At 41.4% G+C, this 18,601-nt stretch overlaps 1 protein-coding gene across 5 annotated transcripts; it reads right to left on the bottom strand.

Moving 5' to 3' along the window:
- Nucleotides 1-442: 442 nt before the first annotated feature.
- Nucleotides 443-13,736, bottom strand: e2f8 (E2F transcription factor 8). Of its 5 annotated transcripts, none has more exons than XM_028578397.1 (13): nt 13,696-13,736; nt 11,306-11,567; nt 11,055-11,208; nt 10,049-10,363; nt 8,005-8,166; nt 7,336-7,473; nt 6,895-7,110; nt 6,714-6,795; nt 5,400-5,931; nt 4,884-5,150; nt 3,427-3,562; nt 2,718-3,055; nt 443-1,580 (listed from the first exon to the last, which is right to left on the bottom strand). In XM_028578397.1, the coding sequence occupies exons 2-13, from the start codon at nt 11,474-11,476 to the stop codon at nt 1,413-1,415; spliced, it is 2,679 nt and encodes an 892-aa protein (XP_028434198.1). In that variant the 5' UTR covers nt 11,477-11,567; nt 13,696-13,736; the 3' UTR covers nt 443-1,412. The 5 variants fall into 5 exon arrangements, with proteins under 5 accessions (XP_028434198.1, XP_028434187.1, XP_028434213.1 ...); XM_028578386.1 differs by lacking the exon at nt 13,696-13,736 and adding an exon at nt 12,871-13,207; XM_028578412.1 differs by lacking the exon at nt 13,696-13,736 and adding an exon at nt 12,183-12,266.
- Nucleotides 13,737-18,601: the final 4,865 nt, after the last annotated feature.

Below are 18,601 nucleotides of genomic sequence, written 5' to 3'. Positions count from 1 at the left end.
CACCCACATCTCCGATCTGTTCAGCGATTAAAATAGAATGACTGAATTGAGGTTCGAGACTTCAAAAGAGCTCTACTGTGATTCTCTCCAATCAGCTGTGGATAATAGGTCCAGAATACACAATGCATTTTAGAGCGTAACATAATAATAAACATAACTTGTTTGTTCACATTAACACACCTCAGTGCACCTTTAAAACCTCCAATAACTGATTTTCTTTGGCCACTTGTGAGCAGCGGAAACATTTTAATAAACATTGATTTCATCAAATAACCTTTTTATTTATTTTGACATCATTGTTAGCAAACGATGTTATTACAGGTTCTAAAAGGACCATGGCCATAGGACTGAAACGATTACTTGATTAGATTAGTCTTCCATTTTGATAATTAATCGTAATTTATCAAGGAAAAATGGTAAACATTTGCTTGTACCCTTTTTATTTATTTTTTATTTTTAATATGACAATTTTTGATATAACTGTAAATAGATTATCTTTGGGTTTTGGTTTGTTAGTCAAAATAGTCAATTTAAAGACATCACCAATTTGGGATGAGCATTTTTCACAATTTTCTTATTTTATAGACCAAACAATTAATAGTAAAATAACAAACAGATTAATCTATAATGAAAATACTCAGTACTAATGAAAGTCCAATAGTTGTGACGATGTCACTGTAGAGTAGACCAAAACACAGACCGACTTCACATGATGTTCATAGAAAAATGTATTAATATTCAATTAACATTTTACATTTAGCAAGACACCAAAAAACAAAGGTAATTTCCTTATAAATTAAACAAAATGTCTGATTAGTCTTAGAATCAAAAACAATCACATACTCTCAACAAATCCATTTTTAAAAGGGTGTAACAGTTAACGTGTACATATGTGCAAAAGTCGTCTCATTGGGTTTAACTTCGAGACAAAATGATCAACCAATTAAACTTGTCTTTCAGTCAAAAGCGGCCATCTGACTTGGAAGTGTGTTGCCCTTTACAGCATTGATTTTTTATTTTTATTTTTTACGAAATCGGTGTTCACATTACCCACATTTGCAGAAATAACTAAAATAAAGAAAAAAGAAAAAAAAAGAAATGTATTCTCCACTATTAAATTATGAAAATTGAGTCCTGGGAAACCCAGCATCACAATGAGCCAGAAAACAGAGTTCATGAGTATCTGGTGAACTTGAAATCTGTCCACTGGGCCACAGCCGAGGCCTGCCTGGCAGCTAATTTTAGAGCTGGCTGTGATAAGAATGAAGGCAGTGAGGCCGCTGTGAATTGCTCAGAGGTAATAATGTAAAATGCTCACCTGACAGAAAATAAAAAGACAGCCACAACACCCATACATACAGACACACACACACATTATGTACACAGCCATCAGAGGGTTTCCTGCAGAGTTTTCAGGAGTCCTCAGTGGCGACGTCCAGCTTCCTCTGAGGAATGTAAACAGTTTTAGGGGCCAGGTGTGCACCGGTGGTTACCATGGCAGCCAGAGGGGAGAGGGGGCCTGGCGTGTGGAAGAAGCTGTGCTGGGGGAGCCCTGTCCCTTTGGGGGTGGTCATCAGAGGCTGGATGACAGAAAATCTTCAGTTAGTCTTCTAATCTCAAAAAAAAAACGACTTCAACCAGATCACAAGCAACCCATCTTCACACATAAATAAATAAATATTATATATATATATTTAATAATAATAATAATAATAATAATAATAATAATAATAATAATAGCTGGAAAATCCACAGTAGGGAGTATTTTGGCAGTTTGCAGATTATCTGTATCAGCGTTTTATTAGCCCGGTAACCGATCAAGTTAATTCATTAAAACGTGTTCTACTTTGGCTCCGCTACAGCTCTGTGTCTGTCCCTCTGCTTCGGTTTCACTCACAACTGAGTCTGACTTAATGTCCCGCCCACATTACTATCTGACTGACTATCTTTTACTGTGTATTATCTTGAAGGTTTCTAATTCATTAAATAATCCCTAATCCACAGACAGACCTCACTGTGAAGCGTTTGCATTGGAACTACTTGTAAAAACTGCTGACAGCGAGGCCCGAAGTTTCTTGATAAAGATATCGCAAAAACCTCAGCACTTAAAACCAAAACTATCTCTACGGCTAACGACCCCGAATTTTTCGGTTGTGGTTTGTGTCAACTGACACTTTAAAAATACCAGGATATGGGGCTGCATTGGTTTACAGGCTAAATGCGACGAAAATGGCAGAATTACTGACCTCTTATAGTGGATAAATGACCAAAATATTTTGATATGGTTGTTGAACATCAAATCACACAACAGTTACTTTCTCATGTGTGATCATGATTTATGACTGATCTGTGTAGGAACATTTCAAGACTCTCTCTCTCTCTCTCTCTCTCTCTCTCTCTCTCTCTCTCTCTCTCTCTCTCTCTCTCTCTCTCTCTCTCTCTCTCTCTCTCTCTCTCTCTCTCTCTCTCTCAACTATTTAAATCAACTTCACAGTACTTCAGTGAATTATTATTGCACTTCCATAAAGTTGGGACACTTTGGAGAGACCGATATAAGACAGACTCAAGTGTCATTACTTCTCAGATTTGACAAAGTTCCTTCAGAGCCATCAGATTATATAACCGTTTTCACAGGTTGGAAGGGCCCCATTCATTTTAAAAACCAAAAGTCAGTGAAGTTACTATCTAAACACAAGGTGGTGGTTGTTGTTTTTTACCTGTTGTACACTGAACAGGGTCATTGGTTGCCCTGATACAGACTGCTGGAGAGGCACAGGGGACCCAGGTTTGATGAAAACCATGCCTCTCTGTTGCAGAGCCAGCGGGCTGGGCATGGTGTTGGCACACTCTGGAGTCTGGGGGGTAGCGAAGGCGTTTCCTGGGCTGGAGCCTGAGATCAGACCCAGGTTCTGCAGGGTGAAGTTGAGGATGGCAGGACTGGGGCTGTGGAGGCGGTGGTCTTGCTGGGCGTTGTATGGCGAGGCGGCAGTAGCAGCGGGTTTGTGAAGACGAAGGCCGGTGGGTGTAATCTCCTGGGCTAGGACAGGTCTGGAGCCTGTTGGCATCAACAGACACAAACGTGTATAGACCCTTACTCTAACCTACACTTATTAGCTAATTCATTTTGAGCCATTAAAAAAACACAAATCAAGAATAATGGGAAACTAATGGGAATAGTAACGAGAAGAATCATTTTCCTTAAAAAGATTTGACCGTTGGTAGATTAGTTCAACTATAGAAAATGAATGATGATGAATTCATTGTTTAAGTCATTTACCAAGAAAGAAATGTCAAACAATCTGGTTCCAAGCGATGGAATGTGAATGTCAGATAAATCTATAATTAAAATAATTACTTGCGGTGCTAATCTGAAAACTTAGGTGTGCCCGGAGACATTCAATAATAAACATTGTATGAGATCTTTACCTGCAGTTGGTGTTTGGTAGATGTTGTAAGTGGGAGTTGCGGCGTTGTTGCTTTCTCTCCCTGAACCTTGAATTTCCTTGTAGCCGATGAGGGACTGCTGGGAGATTGGGATCAGGTATCCGGCCGGTACTAAAGTCTGGATAGGCAGAAAAACTAATTGTCACCAGTGTTGGGCAAGTTACTTCCAAAATGTAATACATTATTGATTACTAATTACTGTCATTTGAGAGTAATTAGTTATATTACAATATTACTGTCTCTGAATTGTAATGCTTTACACTACTTTTGTGTTACTTTTGAATTACTTTCACCAAAATAAAAGCGGAAGTATGACTATAGCTTGTGAATTTAACCACGGGATCAACAAAGTCTCATCTTTATCCACTTTAACACATTATCATTTATTCACATTATTTTGTATTATTAATCTAAAGCTATAAAATAAATAGTTAAGTAAAACGTACAATAGCCTACTTGACGCTGAATTGTGGTGGACTAGAAGTAGCCTAATAAATAGGATTAAATTAAAATACTCAATTAAAAGCACCTTACAATTGAATCCAAGTAGCCTACGGTATAGGTATTTTCCGCTGCAGATAATATGTAATGATATTACGTGTAGCAAGACTAAACATTAATTCCTGACATGTTGTTATCGGTCAGTTGCTCGGTCACATTGCTGTCGGCACCGACAGGACACAGATGTCCCTAGTCTACCGTCTCTGGTTCTGGCTCTGACCACGGGAACAGTGACGGGACGGCTCGCTTCAACGCAGCAAAAAGAACTCCTGAAAATAATGTCCATGTCGCAAATGTATCCATCTCTGCAGTCATTTCAACCACCAAATACAACAACAGGAAATTACACCTGCAGACTTTTTTTCCCTCTGTGCCGAAATGTTTCGCAGTGTTGGTGAATTCTTAAAAAAAAAATAAAACAACAACATGCGTTGTAAATCGCGTTACTGAGATTGTAACAGGTATAGAGCTGGGCAATATATCGATATCATGATAGGAGACTAGATATCGTCTTAGATTTTGGATATCGTAATATCGTTACATGGCATAAGTGGTGTCTTTTCCTGGTTTTAAAGGCTGCATTACAGTAAAGTGATGTCATTTTTTGAACTTACCAGACTGTTAGTCATTATATCCACATTACTGATGAATATTTATCAAAAATCTCATTGTGGAAATATTTTGTGAAAGCACAGATAGTCAACACTACAATATTGTTGCTGTATCGAAATCAAGGTATTTGGTCAAAAATATTGCGATATCTGATTTTGTCCATATCGCCCAGCCCTAAACGGGTATAATATTACTTTTACTTTTGTAACGTTACTCCCATCACTGATCGTCACACGTTCTGCTGTTGAATCGACAAATGCAACACAAGGCATCAGAAGTCTCTGGTGGTTACTGAAGCCCAGTAAGCATCGTGTTTGTGCATTTACCTCGGTGTGGAGTTGCCCTGGCGTGATGGGTACGACTCTGACTGGCGTTAAGCCGGCCTCGCTGTCGGAGGACGGCGTCTTGTCCTCTCTGTCCAGGAAGGTCTCCAAGCTCTGCTCTAGTGTCTGGGTGGCTACGGCACCGCCGGGGGTGTTGACAAACTCCGGGTCCAGGTGGAGGGCGCGAGGCGAGGGCCGGCTTGAGTGCTGACAACCGCGGCGGGCCTTCAGACGGGCCTGCAGGATCTCACACAGTTTTGGAGAGGTGTCCTACGAGGAGGCCAAAGGGAAGAAGGAGACAGAGAGGGTGGGGAATACTGTATGTCAGAAACCAAGAACAACCAAGTGTTTTGGTATTTTAAACAACCATTTTATGGATTTAAAACCACATGCCCTTTGAATATATTTTTACTGTAAAGTAATTTTCAAAAGACCAGTCACTTGAAACATTCCTTTAAAAATCACTCAGAATGTTACCACGTAGGTGTAAATTCTCATATAGTTTTTTTTTCTTTTTACCTTAAAGTTGGGGTCGGTCCTCTTGGCTTTGGAGGGGCTGCTCTCTAAGGCCGACTCTGAACGCAACCGTTTGAGCGCCAAGGGGCTGACGTCTGACGCCCTGAAGGTCGGCACGCTCCTAGCTGCATTCTGGCCCGTCGGGCTCTGCCCAGTCTTATCCTCAAAGGTCATAGAGCGCACGGCGAGGCTGGTTGGCTGCGGCCTGACCAGAGGGTTCGGCCTGGGGGAAGAAGGGTGCAAATACACGGCGTAGGGCCCGCTCCCCCGCTGCTGAGGTAACAGGACGGGGATCAGGGATGAATACTGCGCAGGGATGTAGGCGACGGAGCCCGCGGGCAGGCCTGCCAGCGGCGTGTGGGGGGTGAGGTGGATAGTAGTGTTGACTCTTTGCTCCTGGGTTGGAGTTAGTAACGGGGCATGTGGCGGCTCCATAGAAACAGAGGAGGATTGCTCAAACTTCACAGCAGCAGTGTTCGTCTCGGCGGCAGCAGCAGCAGCAGCAGCAGCAGGCTTTGGGTCCTCAGCTCCGGTCCTGGAACAGAAGCAGGACTCTCATTTAACACGCTGCAGATCTACAATTACCTTATCCTAAAATGTGGTGGTTCGCTGTGCCTGCACCAGCCTGCATGTCACGCACTAGCAACCAACTGTGTATCCAAGAACAGTCAGTCAGTTTTAATTACGTTACATCAGACACGGACTGCTGTTGGAGATTGGTGTTAAGTTTCCAGCTTTGCGGCTGCGAACCGCAACGTTAGCTGGGCCTTTTTCTTTAGGCTAACTATATTAGCTTTAGCCTGGCTGGTAGCAGCTTTCTGCGGTGAAAAACGGCCGGGAGATGTCGTGATACCGTTGCATTAATCAGGGGATTTAGTTTGTCTTTGCGGCGAACATAAAACACTGACTACTGTAGCTTCACTACCCATGGAAATGTGCATCACTGTGTCATGGGCAGCTGCTGCTTACGGTACTTTTCTACACACGGAGAGCCTCGCTTCCCATAACAAACCCATGGATGTATTAAGAGAACAACCCCGTCGGACTAACGCTCCGTCACACACACGTCGCCCATATCACCACCTGTCTTAAAAGGGGAAGGCTCGGCCGGTAACAATCATGTAAAAAGGTGAAAATTAACTTTTCTATCAAGCAGCAAAAAAGGTTTAGCGCCAACATCGCAACGGCCTGCGATGGGACTATGGCGCATGAGACGGGGAAACTAAATATCGTGCCGCCCTACTTGTTACGCACCAGATTTCATTTAAAGAACCACAAACCGTTTAGGTTGAACAGTCTAAATGGAACCAAACTTACCCCGACTCCTGGTCGAGCTCGATCTGACAAATAGCAGCAAGTTGGGCCATTTTGTTTGGGAAGTCGGTGTTTGGTGAATCGCCTGAAGACACAGAGGAAAAGATTGGGTCATCACACCATAAACATACGCTAAAACAATAAACCTTTAGAATAATAATAATAAAACATTTTCTGTACTCACTGAGGGCACTCTTGACAGGACTGCTGGGGGCAGAGTTGATCTTTCGGCGGTCGTCATGAATGCTCTTGGCCAGCTTTATGAGGGAGGGGTGCCGGGTGAAGCTGCGTTTGGCCCCGGACGCTGGAAATAGGTTTTTGGCACAGTTGTCCACAGATGCACGGGACTCCAGTACACTTTTCTTCTTGGATAAACATTCAGACGTGGAGCTCTCCAAGTCTGAAACAAGAGTAATATTTAGTCTGTGTCTTACTAGTTAGAGTTTTTACAGCAGCACTACAATCATTGCTCAATAGAAACTGAATATATGAAATATATTTAAAAGGCATATAGTAGTATGCACATAAGACATGAATACAAATGTGATGCTAGGCCCAAAATTCCCTCCAATTGTGGAGGAAAATATAAATAATAACAAGTAAATGGGAAGAGGTGTGGCAATACCTTTGACTTGTGGGAATTCTTCGGGGCCAACCCATTCAAAGGCCGGTTTCCTCCCCCTCTCTTCTGTCACGTGGACTTTCTCGATGAGCTTCAGGCTCCGTAGCACGTTAGCTATATCATACAGCCGGCGCACTTTGGCTGCAAACGCACAAAACAAACAACAACATTATCTACTGACAATACACAGACAGAGAACATATTCGGACAAAAAGATGTATGGGAAGCATGGAGTGCAGTAATTGTGCATATATATATATATATATATATATATATATATATATATATATATATATATATATATATATATATATATATATATATATATATATATATATATATATATATAATAATACTGACTTTACTTGTGTAAATGTATTTTGTATAGACCTTGTTTAAAAGATTTAATACTAATGACAAATGTATCGAGGTCTTGAAATATCAGTCGTAACAAAACTTTCTTCAGGCCTTCCACACAGATCTGACACTGATACACTGCACCGACTATGTCATTATTTGTGCATGCGGAATGTGAAAAACGTGAGACTGAAAACAATAGAATTAAGCAGATAGTTCTCCAAGATGAGATCTAAAAGCATATACCAGCATGGTTTCACTTTGACCCTGCATAATACTGAGAAAGAAACTGTATCTTACAGACTCGGTACTCACTCTTGAACTTGTTCTTGTCTTGATCTGCACCCTGGTCTTCTCCGATCAGGATCTTGGCAGCCACGTCTAGACTGACCACGCGAGGATTAGACACCAGGAAGAGCATGACAAACTTCTGGCTCATCACCCTCAGAGATTTGTCCTTCCGACTGTTAACAGAGGCTGAACAGGACAAACAGAATGTAAAAAAAAGAAATATCTGATTACTGCGTCACAAAACCAAGGAATGACAATTTTCCAGCACGGTTATTTAAATTTTCTCTCTTATTAGAAACTTTTCTTCATTTTCAAGGATATTTAATGCCTGTGGAAGACCAGGAATATATATATATATATATATATATATATATATATATAGTATTTGACCCCTTGCTGATTTTGCAGGTTTGCCCACTTACAAAGAATGCAAAAATCTACAATTTTAATCATATGTACATTCTAACAGTGAAAGACAGAATCCCAAAGAAAATTCCAGAAAATCACATCATATGAATTTATTAAAATTGATAACCATCTGATGAGGAAAAACAAGTATTTGACCCCCTGGACAAACGGCATGTTAATATTTTGTAGAAAAGCCATTATTGGCCAGCACAGATGTCAAACGGTTTTTATAGTTGGTGACAAGGTTTGTGCACATTTCGGCAGGGATGTTGGCCCACCTCCCTGCAGACAGCCTCCAAATCATTCAGGTTCCGAGGTTGTCGCCTGGCAACTCCGAATTTTAAGCTCCCTCTAAAGATTTTCAATCGGATTCAGGTCTGGAGACTGGCTAGGCCACTCCAGAACCTTGATGTGCTTCTTCTTCAGCCACTCTTTTGTTGCTTTGGCGGTGTGCTTAGGGTCGTTGTCGTGCTGAAACACCCATCCTCGACCCATCTTCAGCTCTCTCACTGAGGGAAGGAGATGTCGGCCCAGAATTCCACAATACATGGCCCCGTCCATCCTCCCCTCAATACGATGGAGTTGTCCCGTCCCCTTGGCTGAAAAGCACCCCCAAAGCATGATGTTGCCACCACCATGCTTGACGGTGGGGATGGTGTTCTTTGGGTTGTACTCGGTGTTCTTTGCCCTCCAAACACGACGAGTTGAGTTGAGGCCAAAAAGTTCTATTTTGGTCTCATCTGACCACATCACCTTCTTCCAGGCCTCTTCTGAGTCGTCCAGGTGGTGAATGGCGAACTTCATGCGGGCCTGTACATGTTTCTTCTTGAGCAGGGGGACCTTGCGTGCACTGCAGGATTTCAATCCATGACGGCGTAGTGTGTTACCAACCGTTTCTTTTTGTAACTGTGGTCCCAGCTGCCTTCAGTTGATTCATCAGTTCCCCCCCCTTGTGGTTTTGGGATGATTCCTCACCGTTCGCATGATCAGGGACACCTCACGAGGCAAGATCTTGTGTGGAGGCCCAGACCGAGGAGGTTGGCGGTGGTGTGGTGCTTCTTCCATTTCCTGATAACTGCACCGACAGTTGATCTTTTCTCTCAAGTTGCTTTCCGATTCTCTTGTAGCCCATCCCAGCCTTGTGCAGATCAACAATCTTGTCCCTGATGTCCGTAGAAAGCTCTTTGGTCTTGCCCATGGTGGTGATGTTGGATGCTGGTTGTTTGGGTGTTGACAAGTGTCTTTTATACAGGTAACGAGGTGAGGCAGGTGTATTTGATGTAGACAATTGGTTTGGATTGGGGCTGTGTCTTAAAGAAAGACTAACTGGCTTGTAGGAGCCAGAATACTTGCTGTTTGTCCAGGGGGTCAAATACTTGTTTTTCCTCATCAGATGGTTATCAATTTTAATAAATTCATATGATGTGATTTTCTGGAATTTTCTTTGGGATTCTGTCTTTCACTGTTAGAATGTACATATGATTAAAATTGTAGATTTTTGCATTCTTTGTAAGTGGGCAAACCTGCAAAATCAGCAAGGGGTCAAATACTTATTTCCCCCACTGTATATATATATATATATATATATATATATATATATATATATATAAAAACAGTTAGAGGACACACAGGACACACACACCACACTCCATCTTCTCACCTGCTTTGAACTCTACTCCTGGAAGCTCCACAAAGAAAAGTTCCTTCTGTCCTTGATCCCCGTTCTCCAGCTCCACCACCTCCTCGTTCTCCTTCTCCTCCGCGTCAAAGTCAAACTCCTTGTCCACGAGGCGCTGCCGGATGTGCTGCATCTGCTGGCCGTACCTGTGCTCCTCGCCCACCTGCTTCAAAATGGCCAGAGTCTGCGCCAGTTTGGTCCGCCCGTGCCATGTGTAGCGGTTCTTGGCCGAGCGGCTCACCATGTGCAGACTCTCCAGCACGTTCATGATGTCGTAGATGCGCCGGCGTTCTACGCCTGTGAAGACAGAAAGAAAACACATAAAAGGCTCAAGTTAATAACAGAACTAAATATCACATAGTAAATATATATATATATCTCAGTAAAAACTGATCGCAGTACAGACATTCAAACTGTTTTTTTTTTTTTTTTTTTTTTAGGAAAAACTATATTCAAACCAACTTCTAGCTAGTATATTTACTACATGTTTCTGTATATGAGAATAAACCAGACCTCAAATGTACAATCAATGTGAAAAACATTTGAAAATCAACTTCGGTGGAGGGTTGTTTCATTTTTTTCTGAAATTGAAATGACCGATGAATTGACATAGGATATCATGTAAGTACCGGTAACACATTAACATTTGATACACCCATTATCTGTATTATCATAGTTACTGCAGTTATTACATCGGTATCATGATAATGATTATCACTACACACAATAGAGAATTAGCCTTATCTACAAATAACTGTATGTAACTGTTATTTGTAAATCTTTGGGCTCCGGTAACTTCTAATTATCATATTATAATAATTTATAATAATTATATTAAGTGAATGATAAAACCGAAACACAATTTACAAATCAAAGAGTAACCATTAGCTGCTGCCCTAACATCTGACATTGACTGCGATCTTAACAAATGGATATTGTAGAACTGATTTAGTTAAAAAGACAACAATGGTTGATAGAGAAGACCTACTGAGCTCAGTGGCCACATCATCCAGGCAGATGTCGTTGTTGAGGGCAGGGTTTGGGCAATCTGGGTAGCGGGCGAGGAATTTATGACAGAGCAACCCCAGACTCTTCTCTTTCCTGCTGATCATTTTCTCTGACTCTTCTCCATTTTCAGTGTCCTATGGGAAGACAACAGAGAACAACAGATAATAAATGCATTTTTTTGAACACACTGACTTACCAGAAAGTATGTTAATGATAAGATTTGTTTTGTACCTGTGAAGGGTCAAGAGCGTCCCGCCCGTCATTGTCCAGGCACAGCTCTTTCTCTCGGTTCCTGATGTCAGGACTAGCAGCACTGATGAGCATTTTGAGGTTGGAAGTCGGCGTCCAGGGGTCAACAGAACATACTTCTCTTCCTTTTTTAGGTGTAGTGAGGGGACCCATGGTCGGCTGGTTCTCCACTGACACTGCACACTGACCAAATAACTTCTTTGGGAGTATTTACAGGAGCATGGGGTGCTACAAAACCATCATCCTAATCAGCAAAAAAATAAAAAAGAAAGAAACAAGAGATTTAGATACAAGCTAGCCTGGTATTGCCAGACCTATCTCCAAGTCCATCCGTTACCACTGAGGTACACATTGGGATTTATCACAAAAATGGAACAAGTTATATCTGAGAAACATTTAGATGCCTTTGAATGAGATTTCTGGGTCAGGTTTTGAGATTCAAGCACTGTATTTGACATTTTCCACCTTAGCACAAGGATTTCATATGGATTTTTATTAGCTAGGCATTCATATAACCTAAATGATATTGCTTCATCTGAGGAATATATGAAACAATGCTAAAAAAAAAATCTAAACACCTTATAATGTGCTCCTAACAGTAACGTTATGGGTAAAAAAAAGAATTAACATATGCTAACATTTGTTGCAACCAACACACTTTAAAGCGTATGGTTTTAGCTAACCTGCATTAGTAAACGTTGCTCATTAATTTTAACATTAACATTACTGTTTACGTTATTACTTTCCTTACCGCTTTTTCAATTAAACATATTTGTCGGGTACCCACATTTTTTAACCAGCGTGACAACAACGAGCTAAACTATGATAAACTATTTTAATCGATTACTCCTCGTTTTACCTGACAAGATTGACCACAAAATCAGTTTAAATCTAATCAAAACACCAGATTGATATTGGCGGTAACTGACGTGGGTTCCATCAAATCGCCGGGCCCAACGGACGCAGCGATACCGCCCTTTTGTGTGGAAAGCAGCCAATGGGAGCGCCGCGCGAGGCAACGTAGAGGAAGTAGAAAGACCGTCCCGCGCAGGTAAACTGTTTTTTGAAATCCTTGGCGCGGAACGTCTGTACGGTAACAGTGGCGGCTTGCTTTAAACTTTGATACGTTTGTGGCCAAAGTCTGAATACTTACTTACAAAGAGAATGTTATATTTATAGGGTGAGTTGTTTAAAAATCGCACGGTTCCCCCTAAAGATAATGTTTGCGCTACGTAACGTTAGCCAACAGCGAGCGCCCCCCTGTCTGATACCGCTTTAATTTAACGTTAATAAAACCCTGTTAAACCGGATAACCCAGAAACGTTGTAACGTTCCATCAACGGCTTTGTTTTAAAATGCACAGCCGTGACGTTTACTTACATGCTCAGCAAGTAAAGCAGAGCAGACAGTCCATAAGCGGGGAAAATAGTTCGACACAACAGCGGCAAACCAGCGACACCGAAACTAAAACTTCAACGTTTGTTATATTAAACATCTTGATCCTTTTTAAAGCTAAAGACGCGTTACACTGAAACGTGCAGACTTACCCAAAATACGTGGAACAAGCCTTGCTCAGATGGAACTTCCCATTTCCACGGCAATGTGTTTTGGATATTTCCAAAAGATAAATCCGATCCCTAAAATGTGGCTTTTTAACACAAGAGCGTACGTTTCCACGCAAAATAAACCTTAAAAACGCAAGCAATGTAATAGTACAAAATGCGCGAGGCTCTTAAGTTTCTTGTTTTTCTTGTTCCCCGTGCTAGTGAGGAGCATAGACTGTGTGGGGAGTGGCCTCTTGGTCAACTTTACTACAGATGTGAAAAGTTTGCCCAATGTGTGGGGGTGACCACAAGCATTTGGCCCGCCCTATGCGAACATGCGCGCTCATTACTTCCTCCCCTGGAGAGAGGCGGGCCCAGACTACTGTAGGCTACATTTAGCCCAAGATTAATTGACATTATGATGAATTATTTTTATATGAAATAACACATTTTCTACAGTTGTTCTTTACAGGCTGCTCACATGTAATCTTTGTTTTGTAAGCCCCCATGGTACTGGTATAGTAGTATTCCTAACTTTTAAGAGGGACCAGAGCAAATATTTGCTGTTGGGCCCCCATTTGTCTCGCATTGCACCACACACACAAAAAAAGACACGGAGTTGTTTGCATTTCTTCAAGCCAATCGTCTTCGGCGGCGCTATAAGCTCCGGACGCAGAGACGGTGGCTGTGCAAAATGTCTCTGGAAGGAACTTGGGTGTTGGTGGAACATTTGCACCCCACGAAGAAAACTGCATATAAAATATTAAATGAAGTTTAATTGTTCACACAATACAGCAACGTGAGCAATTTCATGTAATTTGCTCTTACCGTGTGTACTTCGTCCACAGCAATTCCTGCACGTCGGTCCCAAAACGTCCCAGATGGTAAATGCTGTAAATATATTCTTTAGTAAATCTTTACAATCATTTCCAGAAAGAACCAAGCAGGCCTGCCCTGTTGCACCATCCAAATTTTCTTAAAAAACTTGCCATTTTCAACGTGTTTGTTGTTTCCCGAAACAAACCAAGTTTGAGAACGGCAACACACAGAGAGGTAAGATAAATATAAAACTAGCCTTTATTGTCAGCACACAGCCTCTGAGGCCCCGACTATAGTATAGATGTATTTTCATTTCCAGATAATTTGAGCGGTATTGTTTTTTCCCAGTCTATCAGTTATGTAGCCTACATAACCTTATCCGTCCTCATATCACCAACGTCACCCATCGTGGACATGCTCCCAGCACATTTGTGTCACATTTTTTTGCAAACAGCAGTTTTCTTTACAACATTGGTGATGAGCATATTAGGCTAGTAAAGCCACTGTATAGCAAAACGCCGTCAGAGGAATGTGACTCTCTTTCAAATGTGCTTTTAAAGGTCCCATGATATGGTGCTCTTTGGATGCTTTTATATAGACCTTAGTGGTCCCCTAATACTGTATCTGAAGTCTCTTTTATATAGACCTTAGTGGTCCCCTAATACTGTATCTGAAGTCTCTTTTATATAGACCTTAGTGGTCTCCTAATATTGTATCTGAAGTCTCTTTTATATAGACCTTAGTGGTCCCCTAATACTGTATCTGAAGTCTCTTTTATATAGACCTTAGTGGTCCCCTAATACTGTATCTGAAGTCTCTTTTATATAGACCTTAGTGGTCTCCTAATATTGTATCTGAAGTCTCTTTTATATAGACCTTAGTGGTCCCCTAATACTGTATCTGAAGTCTCTTTCCCGAAATTCAGCCTTGGTGCAGAATTACAGCCACTAGAGCCAGTCCCTCAATGAGCTTTGACCTCATAAAGTGAAATTTTCATGCCATGGGACCTTTAAACATTTGTGTAGAGTTCCTGGACACAAACCAGTAAGAGACATTAAAAAGAAAAAAATTTATTGTAAATCATAATTCTGTTAATGATGGTGCTGCAACCTCAGAAGGATTAGTAGTAGTTTACTTTTTCGCCAGGATTGCACCTAAATGAAATTATAGGAGTAGCCTAGGCCTACTACCATTCCAGTTTTCACCAGTAATATTATAGGTTACTGTTAGAGGAATTATGATTCTTTGAGTTTTGTTAATCATTTGAACATTTTTATGTATGTATCATGTTCAAGAAACGCTCACGCTGTTCACTGAGCTGTGATATGGAAATGTAGTCAGAGTCCCATGTCGTTTAATTACCTCCGGTGACCACACCATGTATGTGGACTGATGTTTATGTCAAGGTCACCACTGTTTTCTTATGGGACACAGGAGTGTTGCTTGAGAATGTTTGTCCAATGATAATAGAGTATTGTAGATTTCCCATTGGATAAGGAGAGATTTGTTTTTTGCTGTATTCCAATCAGAAAGGATTTCTTTTGTTCTGTGACAGTATAAAGCCAATGTGCACAAACGTCTCTGTGGGAGTTACTGGGGGATACTGATCCAGTAAGACCTTGACACTTTTTCTCTGTAACTTCTCTGTAATTAATTATATAAACTTTTGCAATATATCACTTTAACCATCTCTGTGTTCTCTGTGCTTCTGTGTTTGTATATTGAGTCCTAAAGTGCATCACTGGAGAGGTCAGAAAAATCTCCATAACATTACTTGTGATTAAATATGAAATGAATGGGCTACACTATATTAGAGCTTACGCATTGACTCGAGCAGCAATTTTCTCCCACACTAATTCTCACAATTTTACAGCAGCCACTGTGTTGCTTTTTTAAAAACTAAGTATATGAGTATTTCCACCGACCAGTTTCTTTGTGATTACCATGGTGAATCGTAGTATCAAGGCTCCATTTATGCTGCCTTTTTATGTGCTTGTGCACGTGCTAAACTCTGAGTGAATCTACTCTGAGTTGATTGAACGAACTCAAATCAGCTGTTCTGGAGCCGAAAACTCAGAGTTTCCCATCTCAGGGTAAATCAACTCGGAGATCAGGGTTAGACTCAGAGTTTGTTAAACCTCCTTCCTGAAAGGGCACCAGAACATACACACCTAGAACACTGCATGATGCCCTGGACCAAAATATTGGTGCCATATTGCCATAACGCACCATAACGAAAAATTACTTAAAAATTAATTGATACATTTCTGATTTATTATTTTTTTGTTGAACTGTTTCAGCTATAATTTAAACCTTGCTTCATTTTAATTTTCCACCACTGCACTGTTTGTGCAGAGAAAGCCTGCTTTCCATTGAACACTATAATCAAATCGGACCATAGGCTACTTACATGTGAAAAGTCTGAATGAATAATTCAATGACTAAACAAAAACAAGGGCAAGGCATGTTAAAGTTGAATGTGATCTCAGTGTGAATTGGATTATCTTTACACTGTCAGAGCAAGGGTGACAGTAATCTGATAGATAATCTGATTTGAATTGATTTGTTGTGGCTACCGCTGCAGTGGCTCCGTACGTCTGTATTTCGGCGCTAGGTGGGGGTACAGCCTTCCTTACCTAGAGTCGCCATGGAAACCAACGGGCGCCTTCAAGGATGTTGGGAGAGAACAGCGGAGCTTGAAGCACCCAGTGACGTAATGTTAGGGATGTGAGAGAGACCCTGATGCTGCCTTCAGTTGCTCTTCGTAAATTAGACCACCCACATCGACTGGGTAAGCACAGCGATTCATAGGGAAATGGACATATCCTTAAATAAACTGAGTTTATAACTATGGTAACCACATCTGCCCAAGGAATATGTAGGCTGGTTAATACAAATCAGTTTTGTATAATAGATAATGAATAGGAACAGGTGTAGCAAGGTAGAGAATTATATGTTGGCCTATTTGAAGGAGGTTTTTGGTGCTTTATAGCTGTGCTGGAGAAATATATATATATATGATATATCTATACACTTGTAAGATTTCTCGTTAACGCATTTATCTAATCAACCAAACAATCACATGGCAGCTGCTTCAATGCATTTAGGGGTGTGGTCCTGGTCAAGAAAATCTCCTGAACTCCAAACTGAATGTCAGAATGGGAACGAAAGGTGATCTCAGCAACTTTGAGCGTGGCATGGTTGTTGGTGACAGACGGGCTGGTCTGAGTATTTCACAATCTGCTCAGTTACTGGGGTTTTCACGCACAACCATTTTCTAGGGTTTACAAAGAATGGTCTGAAAAAGGAAAAACATCCAGTATGCTGCAGTCCTGGGGGGTGAAAATACCTTGTTGATGCTAGAGGTCAGAGGAGAATGGGCTGATAGATCAACTTTGACTCAAATAACCATTCGTTACAAACGAGGTATGCAGCAAAGCATTTGTGAAGCCACAACACGAACAACCATGAGGTGGATGGGCTACACCAACAGAAGACCCCACCAGGTACCACTCATCTCCACTAAAAATAGGAAAATGAGGCTACAATTTGCACGAGCTCACCAAAATTGGACAGTTGAAGAACGTAAAAATGTTGCCTGGTCTGATGACTCTCGATTTCTGTTGAGACATTCAGATGGTAGAGTCAGAATTTGGCGTAAACAGAATGAGAACATGGATCGGTCATGCCTTGTTACCACAGGGCATGCTGGTGGTGGTGGTGGTGTAGTGGTGTGGGGGATATTTTCTTGCACACTTTAGGCCCCTTAGTACCAATTGGGCATTGTTTAAATGCCACAGCCTACCTGAGCATTGTTTCTGACCATGTCCATCCCTTTATGACCACCATGTACCCATCCTCTGATGGTTACTACCAGCAGAATAATGCACTATGTCACGAAACTCAAATCATTTCAAATTGGTTTCTTGAACAGGACAATGAGTTCACTGTACTAAAATGGCCCCCACAGTCACCAGATCTCACCCCAATAGAACATCTTTGGGATGTGGTGGAACAGGAGCTTCGTGCCCTGGATGTGCATCCCATCAACTGCAAGATGCTATCCTATCAATATGGGCCAACATTTCTAGAGAATGCTTCCAGCACCTTGTTGAATCAATGCCACGAAGAATTTAGGCAGTTCTGAAGACGAAACGGGGTCAAACACGGTATAAGTAGGGTGTTCCTAATAATCCTTTAGGTGAGTGTGTGTGTGTGTGTGTGTGTGTGTGTATATATATATATACATACATACAAACTTTGTTTATGCAGCCCAAAGCTCTGAAAACAGCCTCTAAAACTAAGCTCTAAAACAGCCTCAGTAAAAGAGAACACAATCTAAAAACTAAGCAGACTAAATAAAAGTCTCTTAAATTGTTTTTTAAGGGGATTTAACGGTTTTGCTGCAAAGAAAACCTGAAATGACAGGTGAGCACCTGATATTTCCGACAGTGCCTGAATGCAGCAGTTGGCTGCTCCGCTCGCAGCCAGAGGAGCAGACAGCGCAATGCACGAGGCAGAGGGACCATCTCCACCGGGAAGGTAAGAAGCTAAGAGAAGTGCGGAGTGAGCATCATTTCTCACCACAGATACGGCTCTTTAATGTTTATTTCTCCTTGTTGTGTATTTATTGTTCTTTAATGTAGCTACAAACAGTTTCCATAAAGCCCAGAGAGGCAGCCGGTCTGTCAGGCAGCCTATGAGGGCTCGCAGATTCTCCTCCTGTAGGGATGCTGCAATAGCTCAAACCCTCGGCAAGCAATTTGTTCCAGGTTGTAACTCTTGACCTAATGTTTGTCTGCCGTGAAGTGAAGGCTTGGGTTTACTACAGCTCGCAAGACTTGCACGATAGCACGTGTTTGACCACCAAAAACTTTGCTAGTTGTGTTTAAAATAAGTGTTTTTTTTTCGTGGT

Source organism: Perca flavescens, chromosome 1 (assembly GCF_004354835.1).
Source record: "Perca flavescens isolate YP-PL-M2 chromosome 1, PFLA_1.0, whole genome shotgun sequence".
NCBI classification, from domain to species: Eukaryota; Metazoa; Chordata; class Actinopteri; order Perciformes; family Percidae; genus Perca; species Perca flavescens.
Note: the sequence above shows the minus strand (reverse complement) of the source record. Positions and strands in the feature narration are given on the sequence as shown.

Bases quoted from the DNA above. Each gene is read 5' to 3' on its own strand.
- e2f8 (XM_028578397.1), bottom strand. From the start codon at position 11,476: ATGGGTCCCCTCACTACACCTAAAAAAGGAAGAGAAGTATGTTCTGTT. The intron at 7,111-7,335 runs GTATTGCCACAC...CTCTTGTTTCAG, and splicing joins AGAATTCCCACAAGTCAAAG to ACTTGGAGAGCTCCACGTCT. The intron at 3,056-3,426 runs GTAAAGATCTCA...TGATGCCAACAG, and splicing joins CTACCAAACACCAACTGCAG to GCTCCAGACCTGTCCTAGCC.